Here is a 26,578-nt window from a genome sequence, read left to right on the forward strand (position 1 = left end):
CATATATCTGGACTCACAGCATAAACAGAACTTGACTGGATGGCGGAAGCATACAATCTCGAGGTGGTAATTCCACTTTTTTTAGAAAAATAAAATAAAATTGAGGTAAACGTGTGGCATGTCAAATATCTTGGCCTTTAATTTGCTGTCCCATTAAAAACAAAAAACACCAAAACAAAAAAACCCACTTGAAACGGACTATTTAAATAAGAGAAGATTTATCATTTTTAAGCTATTCGTTTCATTATACATCCAGTCCGTGGTATTTCTCTGCATATCCCTGAACTGTGATTCTTTAAGAAACGCATTTTCTGGTTTCAGGAGATTGTTGCTTTCCCTTCATTTACAGTAAGTGGCCGGCTGGAATAAAACAAATTTCACTGACTCGTCATCAAGTTCAATATCACCCAGTGATGCGGGCTGGTTAGCGTGCTAAAACGTTAAACAGAAATTCATGCGCGCTACTATCCCTCGTGTCTTTGGGGAAGCGCGCTCGCGCTTTAAAAGTGTCGTTTCCCTTGCGTCACTACTACAGGCGTGACACGGCGGGGAGAGCTGAGTTTACAGTCAGGGCACGGAGTGAAAACACGCACACTGACACCCCTCAAACAGACGAACACACGCGCTTACAGGAGGGGGTTTGACAGGATAATGGCGTCTGTGAGTGTGGTGGGGCAGCAGCCGAGTCCGCAGTTCTTCGGGCAGCTCGGTGGCAGGAAGAAAACCATCCTGCCGAGGAAAAAGTCCTGGGAGATGTTCAGGAGAAGCTCAGGGAGTGGGGAGGAAGATGTGTCTGTCACTGCTGGAGGAGACACAGGGACGGTGGTGAGAGGAGGAATGATGCCCGGTGAAGGATGCGGGGCTCCGTCCGCCCATTCTGCGCCACGTAGCCCGGAGCAGCAGCGGGACAGCGGCGCGGGCACCGCCGCTGGGGCACGGCAAAGTCACAACGGGCACATCACCGGCGACTGCAGCAGCAACAGCTACATGGACTGTCACGCCAAGCACACCGCCCGCGGGGGTCGGAGGAGCTCCTCGCTGAAGGGACCGGGCACTAATGTCATACCGAGCGAATCGCTGGCGAGTGGACATAAAAGATTGCACCGGCATCGGAGCGCGACGCAGGCAGATTCTGTGAACGGAGACAGCGGACGTCAGAGCATCTCCTTGCGGCATTCAGCGCCAGGGAAAAGCGGCGGTCTTCCACTGGAGCGGGTTACGCAGGGCAGAACCGGAGTGGTGAAGCTGGCTCGTCCCGAACCTCACCGCATGGAGGCCTGGTCCATCTTCTCTCAGGGGACGGACCCCCGGGTGAAGACGGAAAGGGGTGAAGGACACCGTTTCGAGGCCAAGCCCGTTAAGCAGGACTGGTGTGACGCGTGTAGCCGGCAGGTCACTGTGGAGGCACTCAAATGTCAAAGTAAGTAGTTAAAGCAGGCTACTGCAAGTGAGTTGCTTTTTTTCTTTCCCCGTGGAAATGAGTGATTATAGGCTTATGTGGTGCCACGCCACACACTCGGTGTATACCTGCTTCATTCACTTGTGTGATTACTGTTTCATTTCCCCACACGAGACATCGTGGAACAGACTGCGCACGTGAATGCAGAGTGTTTTGAATTAGAGATCCGCGTCTTGTTCCTGCAGCGCAGTTTTTATGAAGGGCACGTTGTAGCTGGGTGCCAAACCATAGCTGTGGTTGTGTGTTTGTACACACACACACACACACACACACACACACACACACACACACACACACACACACACACACACACACACACACACACAGACAAACACACAAAAATTGTGCATGTGCCTTTGTGAGTGACTCGGAGTGACAGGGAAGGACATTTCCAAAGATTTTTTCACCACAGGCAGCCAAAATCCTTCCACGGAAAGAGCTTTATCTAGTTCTGCAGCTGTGCCTCCCAGAGTTCCCACTTTGCTACCAGACTTAGAGAAAGAGGGCGAGATGGAATCCACAGTGGTGTACTGGTGAAATCCTGAGTAGTGGAAATGTCTGCTCAGACACATTTAATGGGGACAATATATTAAATACATCAGTCTGATGCTGTGGGATGTGAGAATATGTTCAGAGACAGAAAGCAGCATCTGATGATGCCACTCCTAACATATCTGCATGGCTCTGTCACAGACAGTTTGGACTAGAACTCAACCTGAGGTACCTTTGTGCTTCTCTGCACACCCACTGCACATGCGTTCATCCTCTGTGTGTGTGTGTTTGAGTGTATGCGGCTGCTGAGCAGGCATTGTGTCAGCAGTAGTTTGTCATGGCGAGGTTGGAGCTGCAGAGTAGTGTGAGATAAGGCAGGATAAAGGATGATTGGAAAGGGAGGGATAATGAATGAAGCAGGTTAAAAAACAAACAAACAGTGAAACAAAACCAGGAGGAAATGAAGGAGAAAAATAAAGGATGGCATGTGGTTGCAAACAGTGGGTGATGGCAAGTGACGGGAATCAGGAGAGACAAAGAGCTAAGAGCAGAGAGACAAGAGAGAGGGATGGAGGAAAAAGAGCGCAAGTTTGCCGGCACTGCCGAGCTGTCTGATTTAGTGTGCTATCAGCAAGAGCTCACTGAGGCAAGAGCAGAAAGATTACTGGAGCATATATACCCACAGAAACATGCACACACACAAAACACACAGTTTCTTTAAATCTCAAAAACTTCACTAACTTTTTCACTCCCCTTCACAATTACTCTCTTCATGGATAAAACCAATTAGTTGTACATCTGCTCTCTCTTATCAGAAGACATCTGAGGTGAATGCGGTGAACAGCCGTGAAGTTCAGCAGGCAATACAAATGTAGGCATTTTAAGGTATTTTTGCGGTGGAAGAAATGCAGCCGTGACTGCCAAAATAGAAACGGCACGCACGCACCCCGCTCCCTGCAAATGACAGGGAGTGAGAGACAAGAGGCCCTGCAACCATAAACAACCATCATTCTCCATCTTTGTCTGGTTGCCTCACTCGCTCGGCCTTGTCTGTGTTTGCTTTGTTGCATACGAAGCCCAAACAGCTGTGCAGCGTGCACCCCTGGGACAGTTGTGGCCTTGCTCTGCACTGGAATCTGTCAATCTCCCAAGAGTTCCCAGTCTTCTAGTCTGCTGCTCTGTTGGTGTACAGGCCTTTAACTTTCTTCTGCTGCCTTTCTTCTGTGTTTATGTTTTCTTTATCTTTATTGCGCCTCTTGGGTGATGGATGAGAATGTGATTTGTGGTAAAGCTTAAAGACTTTACTCACATATATGAGCCATATGTGACATCAGGCTTCAGTGGAGCACGACACATGAAAGCATAAAGACCAACACAGATTCTGATGACTGTGACAGTCAGGACATTTATGAGCTGCTTTACTGGCGCTAGTCTGTCCCAGTAGGAGACACCCCCCCCCCCCCCCCCTTACCATTATAGGCAGAAAACATGCACACAGTTTATGTTGTGGGCCACATACGGCCCACTTTGATCTTAAGTGGGCCATAAAGATGTTTAACTAAACATTAAACCCTTAAAATATCTTACGATAAGAAAAAGAAGTACAATTTTAACAGCATGTCTCAGTTTTTTATCTGATAAACGTTGAAAACTTTACTGATATTTCCATAGATGGTGATTAAAAAGGAACATTTCTGTCATTTAATTTTTTAATTATTATTACTTAATTCCTTTGGTTTAGCTTGACTGGCCATGGAAGAGTTCTTTATCACCAGGAAAAGCTGAAAACAGTCAAATGTCCAAAAATGTATGCACTGCTTCTTTTGCTTTGGCTGACTCTGGTCCCTAGCCCTTATGTTTGACACCGCTGCACTACACATATTATTACGACTTGTTATAAAATGCTAATTTAAACACACTAAAAAGAAATGAGTGTGTAGCAGATGCATACGTACATCTGTAAATCTATACACTATACCAGGGAGGAGGAGGGGTAGGGCACTCCCACTAATCTCAGCTCTGAGTGTCTCCAGCCCTGGGATTATCTCTCCAGAGTGGAATCACTGGGATTACAAACAGACAGGATCAGACGTCAGATTAATATTTAATTAAAGCTTTCAGGGAAGCGTGCTGTTGTGGCGCTCGTACACTGATATGCTGGATCTGGTCATCTATAAGACATGTGGCACTGTCTGTATTTACACTGTTTCTTCCTAAATGCTATTTTAACCTCTTTGGAGTTAATCCCTGAGCGTAACATTCAGGCAGCAGATGAACAATTCGCAATTTAATGTAGATGTAAGCTGATTTATAAGTGTCAAATGCAGCATAGCATGCTTTGGGATTTGTTAATGTGTTATCTGGGGCCATTATATGCTGTATAAGAGGGCTATGAGAGCCTCAGAGGAGGAAACATGACTACTGACAATTGCAGAGATGCCCTTAAATGTTTCTCTGTACATTCAGTTAAATAAACAGTTTGAAGGGATAGAAACGAAACATTTCAAAGTGAGACCAGAAGGAAGTGAAAAGAAAACTGTCAGAGTTAGCATTTTTCCTCATTGGTTATGTTGTCCCAGCACAGTATGATGTGCAATAATATAGAAAAAGAACAAAAGACCCCTGAAATGCCCCAAAGTTTTGAAGCAACAACCAGAGAATCTGAATCCTCATTTTATTTAACTGCTAGATTACTCAAGTAATTCAACTATTTTAGATCAATAAGTTTTTCAGAGATTGTTCACGGTGGCCATGTTTGCATGAACTTGTACTTCGACCACCGTTTGTGAGCTTTGCTATCGGTTATTCTGCGTGTCTCTGCTTCTCATGTCAGAGGTCTGTTTGACAAGGTGAGCACCTGAGAGGTCAGTGATCCTCAAATTTATGACAACAGCAAAAGCATTCATGAACAAGTGTGTGAGCCCACACACGTCTCTGTATTTGTCTAACAGGAAGCCTGTGTAAGTGTACACACACACACTTTTCACCTCGGGGCATACCCCCTGTCTGTCTAGGGACTGTATTATTTCCCTGAACTCCATCCTTATCCTACCTCTTCCTGTGGTCCACACAGTACAGGCCTTGTCTCAGCAACTGCTTTCCTTTGGCCTTTTTCACCACTGAAGAAGAAAACATGGGAGGAGGGTTGTGTTAAATGGTTCATAACCTTCTTGTCCCTGCATACCGCTGCTGCGCTCTGCCAGCGCTGAGCTGAATATAGTTTGAATAAGACTTCATCCAAAGCATTCCTTTGGAGCTCATGTGTCTAAAGTTGAAATCAAGTTGAGTCTGAGTACAAAGCTGCTTTGAGTATTGAACAGAGCTTGATTGAACACCTATATTATAATCTGTTTATTTTTAATGTCATTTCAGTGAGGCTTTACACATCAGGGTGATTAATATGTTTAGCTGTAATAGAAGCAGAAATGTAGGACATGAAGGGTTTTGTTGTATTTTTGCAGAAAGACCCGTGTGGTGTTTTGTGTTTGCCTCACTTTGCATTGCCACTCTGCTGTATGTATATGGGGGGTTCAAGCAGGCTATATTTAGGTTGCCCTTGGTGGATATTGATAGCAGGACTGTGTAGGAAGAGGTGGTTAGAGCAGTAAGGACCAATGAAAACATTCTCAAGAACCTGTTAGGTGAGGTCGATTCGGGGGATTTTAGACTTTAGCAACACACATTACATCACAGGTTAAAAAAAACAAACAAACAAAAAAACCAGGCACCTCAGTGGGGAAAAAGCAGTGAGAATAGATGAAAATTCTTGTAATGTAATGGATTTGTGTGAGAATGGTGAGCATCTCTTTCCTTTGTACTGCTCAGTTCTGTAAGTGGGGCAGGACGAGAACTCTCAGGAGCTTTCACTCTTTCTCTTTCACAGTGCATATTAAGAAGCAACGGACTGCGTGTCACAGCGACCCACACAAACTCACACACACACACACAAGGTGAAGCATATCCTTCACACTGACAAGATTCAGTATGTCACTGTTGAGGGGTTAGACAGCATGGCTGACTCACTTCCTCTTCGCCATGATGTGGATTTCAAACCAAGGAGACAGAAAAGTGGGGAACAGCGCTGGGAGCGTCTGCAGTGATGCCTGTGACGTCTGAAGATGTCTTCAGATACTGAATGAAGTGAGGAAAGTCAGCCACTGATGGGACAGAAAGACTCCTGTTGCTATAAAGAGAGGAGAGAGAGAGGGTCAGAGAAGCTAGGGCAGTGGTTGCATTTGGGGGTCTCTGTCTCTTTAAGCTGGCCGTTCTTCACTGCGGAGTGTGTGGGTGCTGCAGCAGGGACAGAGGGAGAGACGAAGAGAGGATGAGAGAGCAGCGGTGAGAGAAGCAGCAGGACGACAGAGGAACAAGTTGTACCGCAGAGATTTGGGGCTCGTGTCCTCACGCTGAGGGTTGAAGACGACTGTTTTCAGGGGTAGACCCGAGGAGGACAGTGTAGGGCGAGAAGAGGGGGTTGAGCACTGGGGAGGGTGTGAGAAGTACAGGTGGAGGGGTGGCAGAGCGTGTGGAGAGGGGGCTGTTTATTCGGAGCGTGGCACCGGTGGCAGAGTGGCTGCGCTGGGATGGCAGAGGGGGGCAGTGGGGGGGCTGGCGCTGGTGCAGTCCTCAGAGAGAGAGGGGCGGCCGGCGGCAGGACAGGAGGTCCTCCAGCGAGGGTTACGCACACAGGACGGTGCCTGCCGGATGGTGCCACCATGTTCCATCCATGGCACAGATAGCACCTCCCGTCCCAGGGCAGGAGGAGGCAAAGGGGGAGGCAGCAGCTGGAGTTGGGGCTGGGGGAGCAGAGCGCGTTAGGGTGGGCAGGACATTTCTCGGCCAGGTTTCACTGTGTCTAGAGGAGGTGACGGGTGAATCGGAAGGGGAGGCTGGCAGCGCCTGCTTCGGTCACGTGTCGCGGCGGCTGGGGCGGCTGCTGAAGAGGCTGCCCAAGTCTCGCTCCTGGAGCGACAGCTTGCGAATCCTCCGGCGATCATCCTCCAATGGATCTCTGCTTAACAACTCAGGTATGGAGATGATCAAGATGACCGCAGAGTGTGTACAAGTTGTGAAACCTGGAAATGTGGGCATAGGGCGTTGATTAGTTAGGGTCAGTGCTCTGGACAAGGGGAAAGATGATGAGTAGACAGGTTGAGCTGGGTTGGCCTCAGAGGTCGGCCATGTGCCAAAATATTTGTGTATTGTGCGCACCGAGCCATCTGTCTTTGAAATGAGCCGGTAAGCTGTGTTAGTCTTTGTCAGTACCCCTAACGGGTGATCAACCCCCTGTGTGCTTTTGTGTACAGCACACAGTAACTAGAGTTTATTCTTAACCTGCACATTTTCAGTCTGCCTGGAAAAACCTCTGTAAGTCAATTATCATATTGACTTTCATATTTGTTGCAGAAATTTGAGATTAAAGTGAGCCTGCCTGAGGCTGCATGCCATTGATTTTTCCCATGTTTTCTCCAAATAGAGGACTAATGTAGCATCAGCACAAAGTGTGAATGGGTTTAAAAAAAAGAGGCAGGGAGTGAAATGGCTGGGTGCTGCAGAATCATTGATTCAGCCAGGGAGTGACAGCAGCTGCTTAAACCCCCACCACCACTAAAAAACAAAGAAAACTTCAGCTTATTTTGTGTGAATGTGTGTGCACATCTTTTGGGGGAAGGTGTAGGAGCGCCCTCCTGTGTGAGCCTGATAAGAGCCTAACTAAACATGACTCAAGGAGCAGGTCATCATTGCACCACCTGAGTAACGTCATGCTGCGGCCTCAAAAGCTTTAGAAACACCATCAGTAGTACAAGCTGCCACAGACAGATAGCAGCTATTTTTGGATGGTGTTCCCTCTAAGGAAACCCTATTCATCCTTTTAAGAATGAACCTGTCCAATTTGGATTCCTCTGTTCTGTCTTCTACTGCATCTTTAGTCTATATTTGTCTGCCAAAGAGTCTTATAAATGGTGGAGGATCCCCGGGGCGTCTTCTTAGATGCTGTAACCTGCTGAGAATATAATAACTGACCTGAAACAAAAGATACAGTTACATAATTATATCAGGGGAGGCTTTTGACAGTTCTTCCTGCCAACACGGGGCTATAATTTAGCGCTACTGCATATTTACAGAAATAACTAGAAAAAGTGCACTCTGTCAGTTTAAAACCACGTCGTCAGGGCTCGGTCTGTGTATCCGTAGCCCATCAGAGGTTGTGCTCAGAAGCCAAATGGAGGCCATTCCATTAACCATAAAGTACTTTTTAAGCATTAGCACACAGAACATGAAAAAAAAAAAAAAAGAAACTGCACAACATATAAAACACCATATAGCTACGAAAATGTGCCAAATTTATTGCGCTGCTATAAAATCTTCCTGTTCTCTCAGTCTAAGTACAAGTAGTATCAAATCTGAGCGCTCATTGAGTCAAGCTATTAGTGGCTTATCAAGGCTTCTGTCGTGCACATTTTAAAAGTTTTGCCTCACTGGAACGCAGTTTAGTGCAGTTTACTACGCTGGACGTTCTTCTATTGAGGTTTGAGAGTCATTTGTGAATTAGAAACTGGGAAATATTAGCACCATAGAATGATGGGAAAACTCTCAAGGCCTGCTTGCTTGTTCAGTTGTCAGCACAGAATGAAGCTTTACATTCGTGACAACAGATGGGGACATGTGTTAAGCAGCCTCAAATAAATGCTATATGGACATACTGTACAGTCAGTCTGCTTTACTGTAACTGTATTTCATTTAGCATGTAGTATCGATCCATCCATCCATCCATTTATGACCGCACTTCAGATGGACTCATTTAGTTAATAGTAGGGTGATGGTTAGGTTGGGATCCATAACTTTATATGGAAATTTTGCTTATTTGACATTTATGGGGCCAACATACATGTATGGACTTCATATTTTTTAAAAATGTGCTGTTTGTTTTTTTTATCATGCAGCCTAACTGTCATCATTCCAAAACATTCACTAACGATGTAATCATTACCCACAAAAATATTCAGCTGTATTTATTTACAGCTCACAGCACAGACTAAAAAAAAACAAACAAAAATAAAGCCCACTTCCTGTCTTGTTTGTTTTGCTTATTCTCAGAGCATCTGTAACCTCGCAGATGGGAGTTTTGCGAGAGGAGAAGACAGACTCTGCCGCGATGAAGATTAAAAATGTCAGAACGAAATATGAAATGACTGTTTACACAAATAAAAACAGATGTCAAAGGGGTAAGAGGGTCAGATTAAATTCAGATTTGGGATTAGATTAGATCTGTTCATGTCCGATTTGGCAGCATATGGAGGGGTGGTTTGAGTTATGAATAAGGATGGAGACAAGTATAAAAACGGAACGGTAATATTTTTATTCACCAATGTGCCGAGAGATGAAGAACAGCTACGCAGTAGGAGAACATGGATAACTGCTTCAAATCAGCTATGATGGGATCAGACTAGCTAAAGGCCCCCCAAAGACCCCCAAAGCTACTCTAAATCCTACAGAGCTCCCTTCAGGTTCATTAGTGTGTTAATATCCTCGCCCCTTTTTTATCGCTACCTAACCCCTGTGTAACCCCTTCATCCTCAGCCAGACGAGGAGTAAATACAATATGCCCCCCCTCGTTTCTATCTGGAACCATACAGACATCCTCCATAGCCAAAAACTCACTGATAATCTCTGTTTTTACCCACGCCTGTGTCTCCCACACCCACCATGTCGCAGAAAAAACAACCACAACCACCCACATGCCCTACCTGCCGATTCTTGGCATAGTCAAATTTTTTTGATTGCGTACAGGAACGTCTCAAAGTACTTCAACTGAAACTAAACAAGGAAGAAAAACCCCCCAGAAAGAATGAAAACAAACAAAACAGCCTCATCCTCCTCTGAGATCAGAATTTACTTCACAAATCAGAGCTCGTCCTCCTTCTTCTGCTCACAGCGGCTGTTGTCGACCCAAGCTCAACTGGTCTATCCGTGGTGACACTTAACACCAGAGCCCTTCTTCACGTTGAAACAGCACACAGAAATAGCGCAGAAAGAAGCTAGGCTGGTGGCAGTGTACTTTGCTACATTCTCAGGAAAGTTTCTGAGTATCGTGTACCTGCTCTGCATTCTCTGCCAGCAAAGTGTCTCCACCTCATCCCCATTTAATCAGAAGTATTTTACAGGGGGAAAAACAACAATTCAAATCCTGAACCCTGTAATGATGGGAGAGAAAGCACCAAAAAAAGTCCCCACAGCTTTAGAAGAGTCCAATGTGGACAGTGGTTGAAGTTTTTTTTTGTTGTTGTTGTTTTTGAAAGGTAGTTTCCAGCCTAATTTCACATAAAGATATGGAAGTAAAATGGCATTTCCTGTAAATATCTCCTACTGCAAAAATCTAAAACTCCAGCAGGGTGGAATCTATTTAAGATTGAGGAACTTCTCCACTGAGTGGACGGCGTAAGAGTGCACTGTACTTTCCAGAATAGAAAGTGGAAAGCCCCTTTTGCAAGTCCCAGCGAGGAGCTCGGGGCTGGTGGGGTCAATTTGCATTCAACTGCAATTACTTAGAAAACTCACACAAGAAAAGTGCTTACTCTTCTCCTACTTACTCTTTCTGTTCTGCCTGTGCGTACGTCAGCACGCCTGCATGACCTTCAGAAACCCTCTGGTTCACTGGATCTGCTGCTACTCTTTTTTCCACCTGCTCATTAGCACTCATCTGAAGGAGTCTCATGTAATACCAGGCCTGCATGCACCAGCATGCCAGCAGACGCTCAAACATTTACCCTGAACATACAAGAAAAACCTGAGCTCAAACAATTCAAAAGAATGGGATAAGGAAGGTGCTGAAACCTGTACAGGAACACTTCTGTGAATTTTCAAAATACTCCAAAACGCTGAAATGCCATTTCCATTCTTTGTTTGTTTATGTGCGAGGCAGAGGTATGCTATCAGCGTGGGAATAACGTGGAGTTTAGGTGAACAACGTCTTGCTGACAGCGGTGTATCATGTAGGTGTGGAGCAGGGAAAGACGTTCCACCCTTACATTGTGGCTGTTTTCCTTTCAGCATGTCCCAACTTTTGCAGTTACTTATCAGAGAAAAGGGTGGGGTCCGTCTTTAAGTTGTCACCCAACCAAACACCAGCAGTGGTTTTTCTGTGTAAGCGTAGCCAAATGCAGAGGAAAAAAGGCACAGAATGCCAGCCAGAGTGTGGATGGAGGGAGTGAATGAAGAAAAGCAGGGCAGGAAAGGAGTTTCTCCTTTTCCTTCCCCTGCGTGCTTCCTTTCTATCTCTCTTTCTCTGCAGTGACCTCTAAAGTGTCACGAGCAGAGCATCCCCTATCTGAACTCTCCTCTCGCTTCAACACATCCCTCCTGCCGGTGAGGCACTGACGTCCTTCTCTCTCTGCTGAAGCTACAGACACACACCAGCAGTTTAGAGGCCACTGCAGAGAGGAGTCTCAATCTGAAGTGACTTCTAAACTGTCATGGGAAAACTTTTTCCCCACGTAGCCCGGCTTTAAAAAGCAAGCCCACCATTATCCAGTGTCTTTAATGCCCACATAGACCTTTCTGTTTTTTTTAATCAGTAGCGGATAATAATGTGAAACTGCTAGCTAATTTTCCAATAAGAAAAGCTCCACACACAGCATTAAAGCCCTTCTCTTTAACAGTGGTCATTAATTCAATTCAATTTTATTTATATAGCGCCAAATCACAACAAAAGTCACATCAAGGCGCTTCATTAACAAGCTTGTTACTATGGTTACTGATGCTGAGTGTGAGAGACGCAGTGATACCCCCCCCCCCCTCCTCTTTCCTCCCTCCCTCCTCTAAGAACAGCAGACAGAAAAACAACATGCAGGGCTCAGCCTGGCTTACTCATTCAGCTCTAGCTGCAGCAAAGAGGTGTAACAGAAAACAACACATGCGGATTGAGGTTTGATCTCGCCGAGCGCATGCAGTATAGCGCACTGTGTGTCCTTTATGAAGCTTTAAGCTCAAAAACCATGAAAGGCGTCTGACTCAGAGCTTCCACAAAATACACTTCTCTCTTTGTCCGTGCAGCTCTATAATAGTAATCTTTTTTTTTTTTTTTTTTTTTTTACTATATCCTTGTGCATGGATTATCTCACCGGCGGAGGAGAAGTGAGATCTGAGGCTGCGCGTTGCAATGGGGAAAGTCTCTGACCACAATAAAGTCAGCAGGGCATAAATAAACAGACGCTGACATACGCGGAACCACCTAGAAATTAAAGAACAACGATGGACTATTTGGGGACATTTTAAGGGGGGGGGGGGGGGAGTTGAATCTATTCTTTTCTAGCTGGGCGGTCGATGGGAGTTGACCAATGGCAGCATTGCACCATTTGTTCCCTTTAAATGGAGTAAGCCCATCAGTTGTTGCGGTGCATTAAAACTGTGTTACATTATGCATTTGATTTTTAATGGATGTGACATGTTCGTTATTGACTGACTAATGTAGTTCCACTGGAGGGGAATTTACTTCTCTGATCCCTTCTCTGAGCAGTAATATTATGACAGCCAGATTTCACCGGGCCTTAAATTAGTCAGTATCAGGTAAAGTTGCTTGATTAGAGCACATGTTCAGGTATCAATGCCTCCATTTTTCCTGAATCACTACACGCATGCATATAATCTCTTAGCAGTTTAACACTGTATAAGCTGTGAGTCTGCCCTTAGCCACTAGATGGAGCCAGATTTCTGTGCAAATGGATCTTTTGAATGATTTCACCTTTGATTAAGTCAGAACTGGGTCTCATTTATAACTTACATGCGACTAATCACCATTTCACACTTTCACAGGGGCCACATTATTAAATCACCACATGATTAAATTCGCTGCTGTTCCCTCTCGGTTCTGCGCCTCTGTTCTTGTCTCTGACTGGAGTGTTTTGTTTTTGTGTGTGTGATCAACAGACTGCAGCTACACATGTCACCTGGAGTGTAAAAGTAAAGTACAGATTGACTGCAACAAGAGGGACAGAGAGCCCGAGGAAGCTCCTTCTCCCAGACGGCACAGCTCCTCCACAGCCTCTCAGTTCAGGGTAAGTATTTTAAAAGACATGACAGGAAATGGGGGGGTGCCGCCCTCTCTCTCCCAGCTTTGGCTCTCCACCAACTCTCTCCAGAAGTGTAGAGGTTTGCTTCTGGATGTCCTAACTAGGGATGGGTATCGTTTAGGTTTTATCCGATACCGGTGCCAAATCGGTACTTTTGAAACGGTGCCGGTGCTCAAACGGTGCTCAAACCGGTGCTTAAAGAATGGAGAACACAAAATTGGTCCAAAAACCTCTCATGTTCAGCTGTTTTTTGTAAAAATATAACAATGTTAGCCTTTTCTGCAGCTATGGGGCATATATGGTATCACTCTTAGCTGGAAGCAGTGCTTAAACAATGGAAAAAATACAAACTTTGTCCAAAAACCTCTCATGTTTAACTGTTTTCCACTTTTTCTTTGGTCATTTTAGCCTTTTTAGCCAGGGTGAAGGGAGTATCTGCCATCAAACAAGAGGACAGCCGCATGTAGCTATGATGATGTTTGCTAGTTCACCTTACATGCATTAATGTAATAACGTGGTTAGCCTACTCAACGTAAATTACACACAAACAACATTAAGCTACTCACGCAGAGAAGAACGGCTGCTGCTGCCATCAAATACGGCGCATTTCTCGGCTTTTAAAAAAACCCGCTATGCGTTGCCAGGTGTTTCATCGGATTCGAGGTGTTACCTCCTTTGACAGTATCAGCTTAAAGCACTTGTTGCAGGCTGCTGAGTTTGCATATTTTGCTGTGAAGTACAGCCAGACTTTTGACCGCTTCGCCTTGGACATTTTTAATCTGTAGCTCTGCTCTAACAGAACGTACGTACCTGGCCCCGCCTACTATCCTCGGAAACGTAAAATGATTGGCTAGAATCTAAAGTGTATCACAGCTCAGGAAAAAAAAGCACCGAAATAAAGCACCGAAATGTGCGCTGCTTTTCGGTCTGGTTACTACCATTGGATTGCTTAATGAGTTTATTAAGTGCTTTTTAGTTGCATTGACCACTCAAATGGCTTTATTCACACATCCATAAAGCACTTTATCAGTTCGGCATACAGACAGGAGGAGCCGGAGAACCACTCACACTGCAATTAGTGGACATTCCTTGTCCACAGCACTAACTCTGTGTACAGGAACCTTATTTGTTGCTTGCTCTATATCAGAGTTTTTAGATGTTAAAGGAATATGTAATTTTTAGTATCCATGGATGATGGTAAGTCAGTAACCTATATAAAGAAGAAATCAACAGTTTTAAACTTGAAATTCAAAGTTTCAGCTTTTAGCCTTGTTTCCTATTCTCCTACTGTACAAGTCCGGAGGCGTCCAAGTGATACAGTAGTTACGTAAAATCCATCGTCAAAATAGTGCCTCATTCACTCTTTGTGTAAGCACATGGTTGTGTTTAGGGACCTATAAGATTGTGAGTGTGCTGCTCTTGGCATGCCATCCACAGTCACCCACGCGATATGGTCCATCCACACACGCACAGACACACAGATATCAGGCACAAGAGTACTCTGGCTAACCAAGCAGGCCTGCAGCAAAATGTTGGCAGCTCCTCTTATATCCCGAGGTCATCTAGCGAGTGTGAGCGAATGCATAGAGCGTAATACGATCAAAACAGCGTGCACAGAATTGGAGCAAAGTGTGTTTGTCGTTTGATCCAATAGCACCACTTGTTCTCTATTGGTTTCAATCAAAATCTCTAGTGGAACATAAATGCCACAGTCCCAGTTGTTTCCCTTAGTTTTTAGTTGTTTCTGGTGTCATTTTGTTTCCGTGCATCATGTTTAGCATCATTTTCCTTGTTTCAGCGTGTTTGTTATTTATTTGTCTTTCAGTTATTTCCTGTTTTACTTTGAAGGTTTATTTTCTCATGTGTGGTGTTGTTTTATGTACTTCCTGTTTTTGTTGCTTTCCTTTCTTTGTGATTGTCTGCTCGCCTTTCATTAGTTTTATATGTGCTTTGTTTACTTCACCCGCTCCTTGTCCCTACCAGTGTCTCATTTTGCAGTTAACCCCAGAGGACAAAATCATTATGAATTTTTTTTTTTTTTTGGTCAAACTTTCCCAAGTGCTATTTTTAGTAGAGCAAGGGATTTTCATCACACCAGCTCCTATTTTATACAAACACTAGTTTTCTTTAGAAATTATAAATTATTTCTATTTGGCAAAAACAAAAGACATCAGTTTAGACTTGAGAAAAAGAATTGTTGATGCTCATATAACAAGAGAGAGATATACAAAGTTGTCACAAAAAGTGTCAAGAACTGAAGAGAGCCACACAGTACAGAACGAGCCTGGCAGAGTTAGGAAGCAAAAGATTTCAAAGACTCTGGAAAGAAAACTAGTGAAAGATGTGTTTAAAGACCCCAGAACAAAATCAAAACTGAAATTCTCATAGGAGGGTTAATAGCCCTGTCTTCATCTGTCCATGTGGACTTTGTGTTTCCCTTTGTTTGTGCTCAGTGCTTTTCCCCTGCATTCCTTATGCTTCTTGTGCTCTTATTTTGGATTCTTGGTTTGCTGCTGTTTGGACTTTGTGTTTCTGTGTTTTTGTAATCGCCATTACCGGTTCCTGTTGTGTTTACTTCATCTGCCTTGGTGTCCTACATTCAGGTCATCTGTCCAGCTACACATGAACAAAACAATAACGACAAAATTGCTTTTATGTATTTTACATTTAGGCCATTAGTCAGCATGTCAGCATTAAAAGATTATGTCAGTTTTAGTGGCATATGAACTTAGTGACTGGTGTGCTTCAAATAAAGCCTCTTGAATGGCTAGAGGAGAGACGACACTTTGTTTCCTGCAGCCCCCTTTTTTCCATTGCTCTGTTTTATAACTGTAACCATGTGTGTGGTTAGTACGAGTCCTTTTTGTGTGTACATCAGCAGAAATTGATCGCCTTTTGCCCCATATGGACGGAGACTGCTGCAGCCACACAAAGGATCATCACGCTGACCAGGTTTCATCGACTTGAGACCAGTAGTGTGTGTGTTCTAGTTTGTGTGCAGCACCCCCTGCTAGCACTCTTCTCCTATACTGATTACGCTGATGGAAGCGAGGAGCAGAGCTGCAGGTTATCAGTCATCAGCTGACTTAAACCTGATGAAAAACACCCCAGTAAAAGGCTGACACACTGTCGGTGCATGCCACAGTTCTCCCAAAGCTTATTGTGTGATTTTAAAATCTTGCTACATGCACTGAAGCAGCCGACAGACAGATGGGCACATCAATCTCAGCAGCAGCAAGCGTCGGCTGCTTTTTGGCAAGGGGGTCGCTGCCAGAGTTAGAGGGCAGGTTGTAGGGTCGCTCTGAGGTTAGGGGTCACGGTAATCTCTATGCTAACAGCCATCATTCTTCATTTTCTTTCTCTCTCTGTGGGCACCATAAGCCTATCCCTCATCACCAAAACAGCAATGATTGTGCACCTTTTTGTTGTAGTACTGTGTCGGTCCCTGCCTGTGTTTCGGTGCTGACAAATTAAGAGTCGGGATGGTTCTACATAAAAGTGACATTTACGGCGGTTATGATGGTTTCCAGTCAACCGTTGCATGCTGCACCCAAATATCAGTTGCAGAGCAGCCATCTTGCCCGGCTTTTGTGCTGCTTCCTGTTTGTGCTCGTGTTTTGTATGTCATACAGAAGTTACGGGCCTTCATATCTCTCACTCATCAGCATTTCTTTCTATTTACACATACCTCTCTCTTTCCCCTCTGTGAGAGGAAGTGGCCATGCTTTGCAGGGTGCAGTCGCTTACAGGAAGAGAGAGAGAGAGGGAGGGAGAGAGAGTAGAGGGAGAAGGGGGAGGGCGCTTGCAGACTGATAACACGCTCAACCACAGATGGTTGAGCAAGGTTGCAAGAGAGTGAGGCGGTGAAGCTGGTGCAAAGACAGGCTGAGAGAAGAGGGAGAGGATAAGAAAGAGAGGAGCTGAGTGTGAGGATTCTGTCCTTTGGTAACATTGTCAAAACGATGGGAAGGAGAGCAGAGAGGAGGTAGCAGGGGATCTGTGAGCATCTCGTTTCTGCAGTCGAGGAGCTCTGCTGCTGCTATTTACCCAAGACCCTGGGGACGGATGGATGCTTACACAAATAAATGCCAGCATAATTGACTTGGTTGTGCATGAGGGACTTTAGTTGGACTGTTATTCGCTCCTTCTCAGTGGGTCTTCACAGAGACACAGAGCAGGATCAAAGCAGGATGTGGTGTTGCTTGCATGCATGCCTTAACGAGTGTGTGTTTGTGGGCATAACAGGTGCTCTCAGGTGAGCGAGCTTAACTTGAAACCAGTCTGTAAGCTGACTCCATCACTCCGCCGTGTGCCTACGTTTGTGCGTGCGTGCGTGTGAGGTAGTTACAAGCTTTGCGTAAAAGTGTCTGTATGTCTAGCTGAGAATACTCAGGTGCACATACAGAATGGCCTGTTTGTGACTCTCACACACACTCACACGCATGACAGGAGGAAGTGACACGTCTGTTGCTCGCTCTTGCATTTCCTGGTCGTCTCTCCGGTAGCACCCAAAGTGCCGAATCGAAGCAGAGTTCACCTGTTTCGCCCTCGCAGGTGGGATCTAAACCCTCTGGATGCATCAGCACAGGAGCGCAGACTATTTCTGGATGAGTAAAGGGCAGTTGTACGCGTGTAGACTCTGACTGTGCCCAAGCGTCACTTCGAGACAACCCATCGCTTCCTCGAGCTGCCAACGTGCTATTCTGGTGCTTTTCTGGTGCCAGAGGCTGTCCTCGGACCTCTCCATGACCGTCAACACAGTGCTGACCCCCTCCATGACCAGCAGTAACAGCATGAGCAGTGGGTACTGCAGCCTGGATGACGAGAGCGAGGACTTCACTTTCTTCACAGCCAAGACCTCGTTCTTCCGCAAGCCTAGGCAAACAACTAAGGTACAGAATCAGGAGTACAGTCAACCTGATAATTGAAATTTTAATATCGGAGCAAGCTCAGTCAGTGCGCCAATCGTGCCGGCAAACAAACTCTACTGCACTTTTTCTATATTTAAAAAAACAAAACTTTTATCCAAAAAGGAGAAGTTAGGAGAGGAAGCGGTGGCGTTTGTGCATGGTTAAGTAGGCCTCTAGGTGTGTGTGTGTGTGTGTGTGTGTGTGTGTGTGTGTGTGTGTGTGTGTGTGTGAGAAAGTAGGAAGGGGTTACTGTAATACAGCTGTATTGTTCAACGTTGATCTGTTGGCTTGTCAGGTTTGCTTGTTTTTAACAGACTGATTTCATGGAGGCTTCTTCTCTACAGTGTGTGGGAGTGGAGAGGTTTCCATAGAGGCAAAGCTGATACTTTTGCACGAGAGCAAGCCTGCGTGTGTGTGTGTGTGTGTGTGTGTGTGTGTGTGTGTGTGTATATACTGTTTAACTGCACTTTTCTAGTTACCATAGCAACCCATTGCTGGTTTTACTGGCAGTCTTCACACTTCCTGAGATTTAGTTTAGCTCTACTGTACATTCAGTGACCTGATTGTGTAACAAACCATAACCAAAGTATTTAAAGTAGCACTTGAAAGAAAAGCAGCGCTGTCAATACTATAGACGAAAAAGAGAAAAGAGACCCAGGAAGTGGGAGGCGGCCTGACAAACCAACACAGACAGTTGGTGTTCATGTAAAACCTGCTCATCCCCCTTCTTTGCTGTCCTTGCCTTGTGCTGCCTTTGGTGTCTGACTTGGAGAAGGTATAATCTCTGAATAATTGACCAGCTATGCTGTCAGGTTGTGGAGTTAGGGTTGCAGCCAGGCTCACAGCCTAAGGAGGCTGACTTGCCTGATCTGAGAGAACAGAAGCTGCCAGCTGATTGAGACTGATGACCCCGACGCCCTGTAACCAAGAAATATTATATGAATTATAATGTAGTAGCACTGTTAGCTAGACAACATGGTAGCTAGTCTACATACCCAATAGAAACTGAATTGTGTGCTTGCGTTAAATGCAGCCCTGTGGGGCAGTGCGTCTTTAAAGAGCAAAGTGCTCTGTTTATCCTCGTGTTTGAATATGGAAAAGGAGTATGCAAAGATCTGAGATGCATCTTGTAAATAGAGACATTATCATAAGTTTTGTGCATAAGGAAGTGAACTGAAGTGTGTGTGTGTGTGTGTGTGTGTGTGTGTGTGTGTGTGTGTGTGTGTGTGTGTGTGTGTGTGTGTGTGTGTGTGTGTGTGTGTGTGTGTGTGTGTGTGTGTGTTCTCTGGTATGGTCCAAATAAATGAGTTATAACACTGATATTCACCCGGAAACCTGTAACCTTTTATTCAGAAACAGACCGTGTTATGCTAATAAAACAAGAATATTGTGTCTATTACTTCCTCCTACATTATCTTAGCTAATAGAAACTCTGATATGATCCAAACACATCAACCTGTCGTGAAATCTCTCACTTCTTCAGTGTACAACCAAGTGTTACTGTGTCACGTAGCTTGCCTTATTAGCCACCTAGCTACCTGTGGGGCCCAGTCCAGAGCATCAAGTGATGCTAAATCCAAACCAGCTGAATCAACTGTAGCTCTCGTGTTAGTTAGTCATTGCACAGATGATTGTTACTGCTTGCACTCAAACATACAACATATTAAAAACTGAGCTACAATCCTGCTCTAAATTAGCATCGCAGTGAGACCACGAACAACAACCGTAGATATCTGCAGTTTCAGTCATCATAAAAAAATGCAATAAGTTGTGGTAGTAAATCTATTTTGATGCTGGTTCTTAGGTTTTTGTGCGTTTGTTGTGTGAGTGCACACTCATGCACAGACCTGCACTGCTGGCAGTGATGGCACACACACAGCGCTCTGTGGGCTGTGAAATAGAATCAGCTTGCACTTCTCCTTGACACTTGACCCTGTAAAGACAGCGCTCTGAAACAAACTGCTGACAGTTTGCGTGTGCATAGGTCCATGTGTGTATTTTATGTATGTGATTGCATGTGACCATCGCACACTGTTCAAAATGTTTGTATTTTTGTGAAAACGCTCATCACTCGTCATGTTGTCGGTCTTACAAGTTTGAGTTAAAAAGCTGGTCAGGTGATACACACAGACAGGTGTGATACTTGATTTCATATCGACTACACTCCCGTGATATTTCAAGCAGTCGTAAAACCTCTTGTCCAGCTTCACAAGAGTGAGAGCATCAACACTTATCTGCGTCACCTTGGAGGGACTGTGTCTGTGTATGTGAGAGACTCTTATGTAACAGTCAGAGATATTTTATTTATATTTTTCATGCTTTTTAGATACACATGTACCTTTAGATGCATTCAGCAACAAGAACAAATTTGAGTTGCTTCAGGTTTGCCTCAAGCGCCCTCGCCAACACAGTGAAGCTCAATCAAGTAGCATAATAAAAGCTGTTTATGTGGTAAAAGTGTGGTATCTAAATTATGAAAACAGGAGCGTTTAAAAACCAACATGGCAACAAGAGCTGATTGTTTCATATGAGACTGAGACAGTATAATCAGATAACTTATTACATGTATGCATTAGATGATGGAAGTGTGCTTGCACATTGGCTAAGAGACTTTCAAGCACTTACAGTCTAAAGATATCTAACTATCTAATGTAGTGAAACACTTAGCTCTGGAGCCAATAATCTACAGTGCAAGTCCATCAGATGTGTTTTCCTGGAATGCCTCTGCAGACTCTGTGCGCCTCTGCGACCTGGTCACAGTCAGGGCTTTTGCCGACCTCACAGGAGCGAAAACTGTACTATTGTCCGGCTCTATTGTCCTCTGATCACTCTCGCTGGTATGCAGACAGGCAGGGCAGGGCACTGCTTCTGATACATTTATAAACTCACATACAAACGCAGGAATTCCTGCGAGGTTCTTTGCATTTTGTTGCTTTCCACTGCACGGAATTCTCGATACGAGTCCGCTCCTCCGTATCCCTCAGATTCCTTTCCTAACCTTGGATTGCACAATGTGCTCTTTATTTTATTTATGTTTTTATGAATGCAGCTGGGTCAGTAAACTCAGTGGCTTTTTATGGGTCTTGTGAGATGCAGAACAGAAGGCTTCAAATTCCCCCATGACAGAGATACTTACATTCATGATCCGGATATGAGGCAAAAACACTCGTATTTGGGTCCTAATTAGTAAAACATTTTATTCTCAAAGGCGCCACCTTCATTCTGCTGCACTGCTGCAACTTTGGCATTTTTACAGAATTGTGGGACTATAATTGGGCAGAGTCTGGTAGCGCAATAAGAAGAGCAACAAAAAGAATAAGCAGTGCAGCGTTTCCCCTGCCAGATGCCCAGTTTTAGCCAGAATGGGTCCTTTTATTTGTGTCGTTTGTTACCATAAGGGTGCACTTATTGCATTTCCATTGAAAAAAGAAACAGTGACTTCATCTTCAACCTGAGGACTTCCCTCTAGAAACCATAGCTGCATCACATTTTCTCTCTCTCTCACACACACAAAGACACATAATCTCTCTCTCCCACCTCCCCGGAAAATGCAAACGAACAAGTAGAAGGGAAGAAATTTTACATAAATTAAAAAAAAAAAAAAAGCTATTGTGAGATAGAGAGGATGCATCCCACTGTACTATAAATAACCTAGTCAAACTCTGTGTTGCTAAGGCTGGCTCAGCAGCCGCTTTTTCATCACTCCTTACCCCTTCTTTCGCTGCCTCCCACTCTTTGACTCCCCCTCGTCTCCTTTCGTTGCATCCTTCCTTTCTCTCTCTCTCTTGTTCTCATCCTTATTCACAAAGGGAAATGAGTAAGAGGGAGGCAAAGCTGTCAATATTCTTGCGCTGAGATGCTGAATGCACGATTAGCTCCATTCACAACATTTCCTGTCCCCGTGCAGAGCTGCGGGCTAGTGTAACTATGCTTTAGCGCGTATTCAAAGCCCATCAGCTGCAGTCAGAGTCAGCTTTTTCTGTGTGAGGATGGCAAAGATGGAGGGCAGGGTAGTGTCAAGAGAGACCACCCTGCAGGAACTGGCCTAGATTCTCTTTAGTCTTATTTGTGAGCCAAGCATGACACCCACAAGGTCTGCAAGTCTGTGTGGAAGGTGAAAGGGTTTTTCCTGATTGTGGTTCATCTTTCTTCAGAAACTTGAGCAAAGACTATTAGACCGTTTTTGTTTTTCTGGATAGATTGAAGCGGCACCATCTGCTGGTTAAAGATAAAACATTCCTGCTACTTGCGACAGTGGTGCAGTGCTGATAATAATTTTTTCTTTGCCTCACAGCAGAATGCAGCAAAGGAAGAAGAGAAGGGAGCGACAAAAGACCTATCAGTGGAAGAAGTGCGGGCCAGGATTGAAGCGTATAACGCTCAAGTCACAGAAAATGGAATGAAATTGGTGAGAGTTTTGTTTTTTAAACAAATTTGTAAATTTGCACTATTCAGTCTCAAAGTCACAATGAAACCTTATTATTTTAGCTTCCCTTTTTTTCATTAATGCACACATATTAAAAACAACCAAACAAACCTGGATGTAGTGTAGAAAGTAAAATATTAAATTAGGAATAGTATTTCGGAATACTTAGTTTGATCAAATAAAGTAACACACTTTTATATATGTAGCTTTTAACTGTTAAAAACAAAAACAAAACAAAGTACGGGAATGATTTGAAAAACACAAAAGAGATGATAAAAATTGCTTCCCTGTTGGAAGCCTTGATTTAACTTAGCTTACAGGTGCAAACACCTGGGACCATTCAAAGTTCATTTTGGTCTGCTGGTCTGCAACATCACAAGAATAGCAATGCACCAGGAAGTGGCTGCTGCCGGCGAGAAACATTTTTCTCATGAACTATGCAAACAAGATTGAACATGTTAGAGTGCTTTCGGGGTGGTGGTTGGTGGTTTTTTTTGTAGTTTGTTTTTTGACAGGCCTGTGAATTTTCATGCAGTAGGTCTTTCATAACTAACTGCTCTGTCATGTTTTTCCACTTATATTAGAAAAAAAATCATAACTGTAACTAAAGATTCATTTTTTTTAAAAAACTGTATCTTTTGTTAAGTTCAGAAAAAAACACATCTTTCACATTTTCCTAATTTCCATGTTTCACTGCATTAACCTGTCTATAAATTGAAAGATCTTAAACCACCACAAGTTTGGTGGACATTAGATCCTAAACAGCATCATTAGGGTGCATTTTGTTACTTTGCACACATTAATGCACGACCTTTCCCTCTCTTGCTGTAGGCTTCAGACGGCTCATACACAGGCTTCATTAAAGTCCACCTGAGGCTCAATCGACCAGTCACCGTCCATGGCGTGGACCCGTCAGCCTCAGAGGGTGCGTCCAAGCAGGTCAGCGACCGCCTCCAAGCTCCGCCGAAGGAGCAGGAAGCTACAGACTCTGAGCATTCAGAGAAGAGAACGTCCTTCTATCTACCAAGCGACAGTGTGAAGCAGCTCCACATCAGCTCTCAAACCACCACAGGAGAGGTCATCAAGGGCTTGCTGAAGAAGTTCATGGTGTTGGACGATCCACGCAAGTTTGCGTTGTACAGGCAGACGCACCGCGATGGACAGGGTGAGGACAACACATGTGCAGCCGCTAGCTCGCGTGGTTTCCAGAAAAGTAACTGGTGATATCAACGCTATGTTTTTCTTTTTGCAGACCTCTTCCAGAAGCTTCCTCTCTCTGACCACCCTCTTCTTCTAAGGTTGATTGCGGGACCAGATCCAGAGCAGCTCAGCTTTGTGCTTAAGGAAAATCAGACCGGAGAAGTAGAGGTGAGAAGGCAAAAAAACATGCATAAGTTTATTACTAAGCTGCAAATGTTAAGAGGGTAAGTGCCTCCAGAAGTGTTATAAATCTGCTCCTTCTCTTTTCCCTCCTAATCCCACAGTGGCATGCATTCTCTGTCCCTGAGCTTCAAAACTTCCTGGTCATCCTTCAGAAAGAGGAGGCGGAGCGCATTAGAGCAGTGGAGCAAAAATACACTGTTTACCGAAAGAAACTACAGCAGGCCCTTCAACAACATACCCCCTGACCCCCGTCACACATAACGTCATGGCTTTAACCCAGGGAGAGACTGACCCTTTGAACTCCGACACCTTCGAGATCTATTCGCAGAGCAGAGCCCGAACTAGCTTTTCTTGGAGCTCCAGATATACACGCGGACGTGCACACATGTTCACACGTGGTTGCATAGCCTTTCTCAGGACGCATATGAGCCCCTCTCACCGCCACCACAACCCCTCATACATCGCCTCCTTGTGAAGGGGATCGGGAGTCGAAAGCGTTGTAAAAAGCTACAGAGTGTGTGTTGTCTTCTAGCTGATGGGACAAATAGTGCCAAGGACGCTTGCACACACACACACATACACACAGAAAGATCTGTACTGTAACTCAACTCGAGTTGAGACTGATAGATTTTCATAAGAAGTGGTGTTTGTAAAGATTCCCTCTTCTTCTGCTACCGCTGCTGCTGCTGCTGCTACTGCAAGTGTTACTTATGCATGAGTCTGAGCTCATCTTCCCTGCACATAGACTTAGGATTAGAACAGTAGGCATGATTACTTTTTTTCTGCATCATGCAGGGATGGAAGGACAATCATACTGTGTTGTACCTGGAAATGATATATCAGTTATCAGCAGATGTGCTATTTTATCTCTCTGGAGTTCTAAGGGAGGTATTTAGGGTCGGAGTTGAAGTACTGGCAACCCGTGCTTCTCCTTAGAAAATGTTTTCTTAAGGAGTTTCGAAATCTCAGAACAGGTATAAGAAAGCGAGATCCATTCTGGGCTTTTTCTCAGGGAGCATGAATTGGGAACAGAGAAAAGCTAAAGGAGGAAAAAGATAGCCCTGTTCCACGTAGAACAAGCTCGTTTTAGCCCCTGCTTATCTGTTCTTATTTGCTAAATTCAGTCAGTGCTTCTTCAGCCACACCCAGTTGGCACCCTTCTCCATGCTCCTGCAAAACATACACATAATCCAGACATGTTCCAAGATGATAACTGTCATATAATTTCCATTTCCCCTCTCACTTTAATCGCAATCAAACTTGCATGAATTCCACTTGCAAACTGCATGAACCCCACCTGCGGAGAAAAGCCTGCCGAGGGAGGTGAACCACAAACCTTTATCGACACACTTTATGTACACTGATGGAGTTGTATATTAAATGTTACAGGACTTTGATGCCAAAGCTTAGAGAGGGGGCACATCTGCCGAGAGTGATTAAAGCGATTACAGACAAAAGTTTGTTGAATTAAAGGTGGTGTATGTGAGGAAAACTGATTCTGTTTTGCACATTTACAGTAGACGCAGGTTAATGATGGTCCAAACATCTGGGGCTGGGCATGCGTTTAGGTTTTCTTGAATCTACCTGCCTTCCAACCTAAAAAAAAAAAAGAGGAAATAATAATATATAAATTTCATGAACATGGCTATGATGTACCAATGATGTGTTTGCAATGCATATGAATTATGTAGACACTGGAAAAAGAGTGACAAGGTTTAACTTAACTGTTGAAATGAACATTTTTAGGTATCATTCCTACTGGTTGGTTTGTGTGTGTGTGTGCGTCTGTGTGCGCGTGTGTCTGCACTCTCATTTAGGGCAGTGAGGATCATGTGAATAGTGTTTTAAAATGAGTGTGTCTGTCAACAGCGCTCCATCATTGGGCCTCACTTACAAAGATGTGCATTTAGTGCACGTATAATGTAACGGATCCTAACTGCACATTAGCTGGCTGCTAAAACATCTGGAGTGCATGCATCACAGAAAACATTCAACCTTGAGAAGTTCTTATGCTTCTTCATTTAGTGCATAAAAGTACTGATACACGAGGCCTGTTGTCCATGAGCACATGCGTCCCTCTGTACTGTTTGTGTGTTTGTTTGTTTTTTTTCTTACTTTTAACGCCACCACCCAAAGCCTGAGCTGTTCCTGCTGGCAGTGCCTTTTTTTTCTTGTGCCCCTGTGTATCTATGTACTGTGTTTCAGCACACAGGTGCCCGAGTTAAATGTATGGGTGCTTTCGCATGTGTGCAAACCTGTGTCCCTCGGGTGGTGCTGTTTCTCTCATTTTTCTTTCTGTCCTGTAACACTCATGTCTTTCCACCAAACCCTCCGTGTGTGTGTGTGTGTGTGTGTGTGTGTGTGTGTGTGTGTGTGTGTGTGTGTGTGTGTGTGTGTGTGTGTGTGTGTGTGTGTGTGTGTGTGTGTGTGTGTGTGTGTGTGTGTGTGTGTGTGTTATTTATTTCACGGTTCACACCATCCACATTGTTATTATGTGAGGGATGTGTAGACCTGATGCTTTTATTGCGATTTTATTTTGTTTTATTTGAAGAAGTGTGTGTGTGTGTGTATCAGTAGAATTGTACAAAATCTGAAAATGAAATTAAAAAAAAGGAAATTCCTTTATTGAAACTTTCTCCTTTGTTTGTTTGTTTTTCTTTACAGCAGTATAAAATATTTCAGTGAACAATCTTATACTGTTAAATCAATACTTATTAAATGCTTTACTGCAATACAAGAGAGGTCTGTGTACAAAAGACATAGAGCTTAACAAATTTATTATACCACCGCTCAATGTAAAGTCACAGCTGCTCTAAATCAACAGTACTCACCAGTATGT

General features: G+C 44.3%; 1 protein-coding gene across 2 annotated transcripts; it reads left to right on the forward strand.

The window, feature by feature from the left end:
- The first annotated feature begins 551 nt into the window (after positions 1-551).
- On the forward strand, positions 552-26,365 carry rassf5 (Ras association domain family member 5). 2 transcript variants are annotated; one of them, XM_080891392.1, is made up of 6 exons: positions 552-1,420; positions 12,878-13,005; positions 22,225-22,338; positions 23,188-23,521; positions 23,609-23,724; positions 23,841-26,365. In XM_080891392.1, the coding sequence occupies exons 1-6, from the start codon at positions 652-654 to the stop codon at positions 23,982-23,984; spliced, it is 1,605 nt and encodes a 534-aa protein (XP_080747518.1). In that variant the 5' UTR covers positions 552-651; the 3' UTR covers positions 23,985-26,365. The 2 variants fall into 2 exon arrangements, with proteins under 2 accessions (XP_080747518.1, XP_080747519.1); XM_080891393.1 differs by having other exon boundaries at positions 22,228-22,338.
- The last annotated feature ends 213 nt before the right edge of the window (positions 26,366-26,578 follow it).

Source organism: Rhamphochromis sp. 'chilingali', assembly GCF_963969265.1.
Source record: "Rhamphochromis sp. 'chilingali' genome assembly, chromosome: 9".
In the NCBI taxonomy this organism is placed as follows: domain Eukaryota; kingdom Metazoa; phylum Chordata; class Actinopteri; order Cichliformes; family Cichlidae; genus Rhamphochromis; species Rhamphochromis sp. 'chilingali'.

Excerpts from the sequence above, each read along its gene's own strand:
- rassf5 (XM_080891392.1), top strand. The coding sequence starts at position 652 with ATGGCGTCTGTGAGTGTGGTGGGGCAGCAGCCGAGTCCGCAGTTCTTC. Across the intron at positions 1,421-12,877 it reads GGAGGCACTCAAATGTCAAA|ACTGCAGCTACACATGTCAC; the intron begins GTAAGTAGTTAA and ends TGTGATCAACAG. Across the intron at positions 22,339-23,187 it reads CAGAAAATGGAATGAAATTG|GCTTCAGACGGCTCATACAC; the intron begins GTGAGAGTTTTG and ends CTCTTGCTGTAG.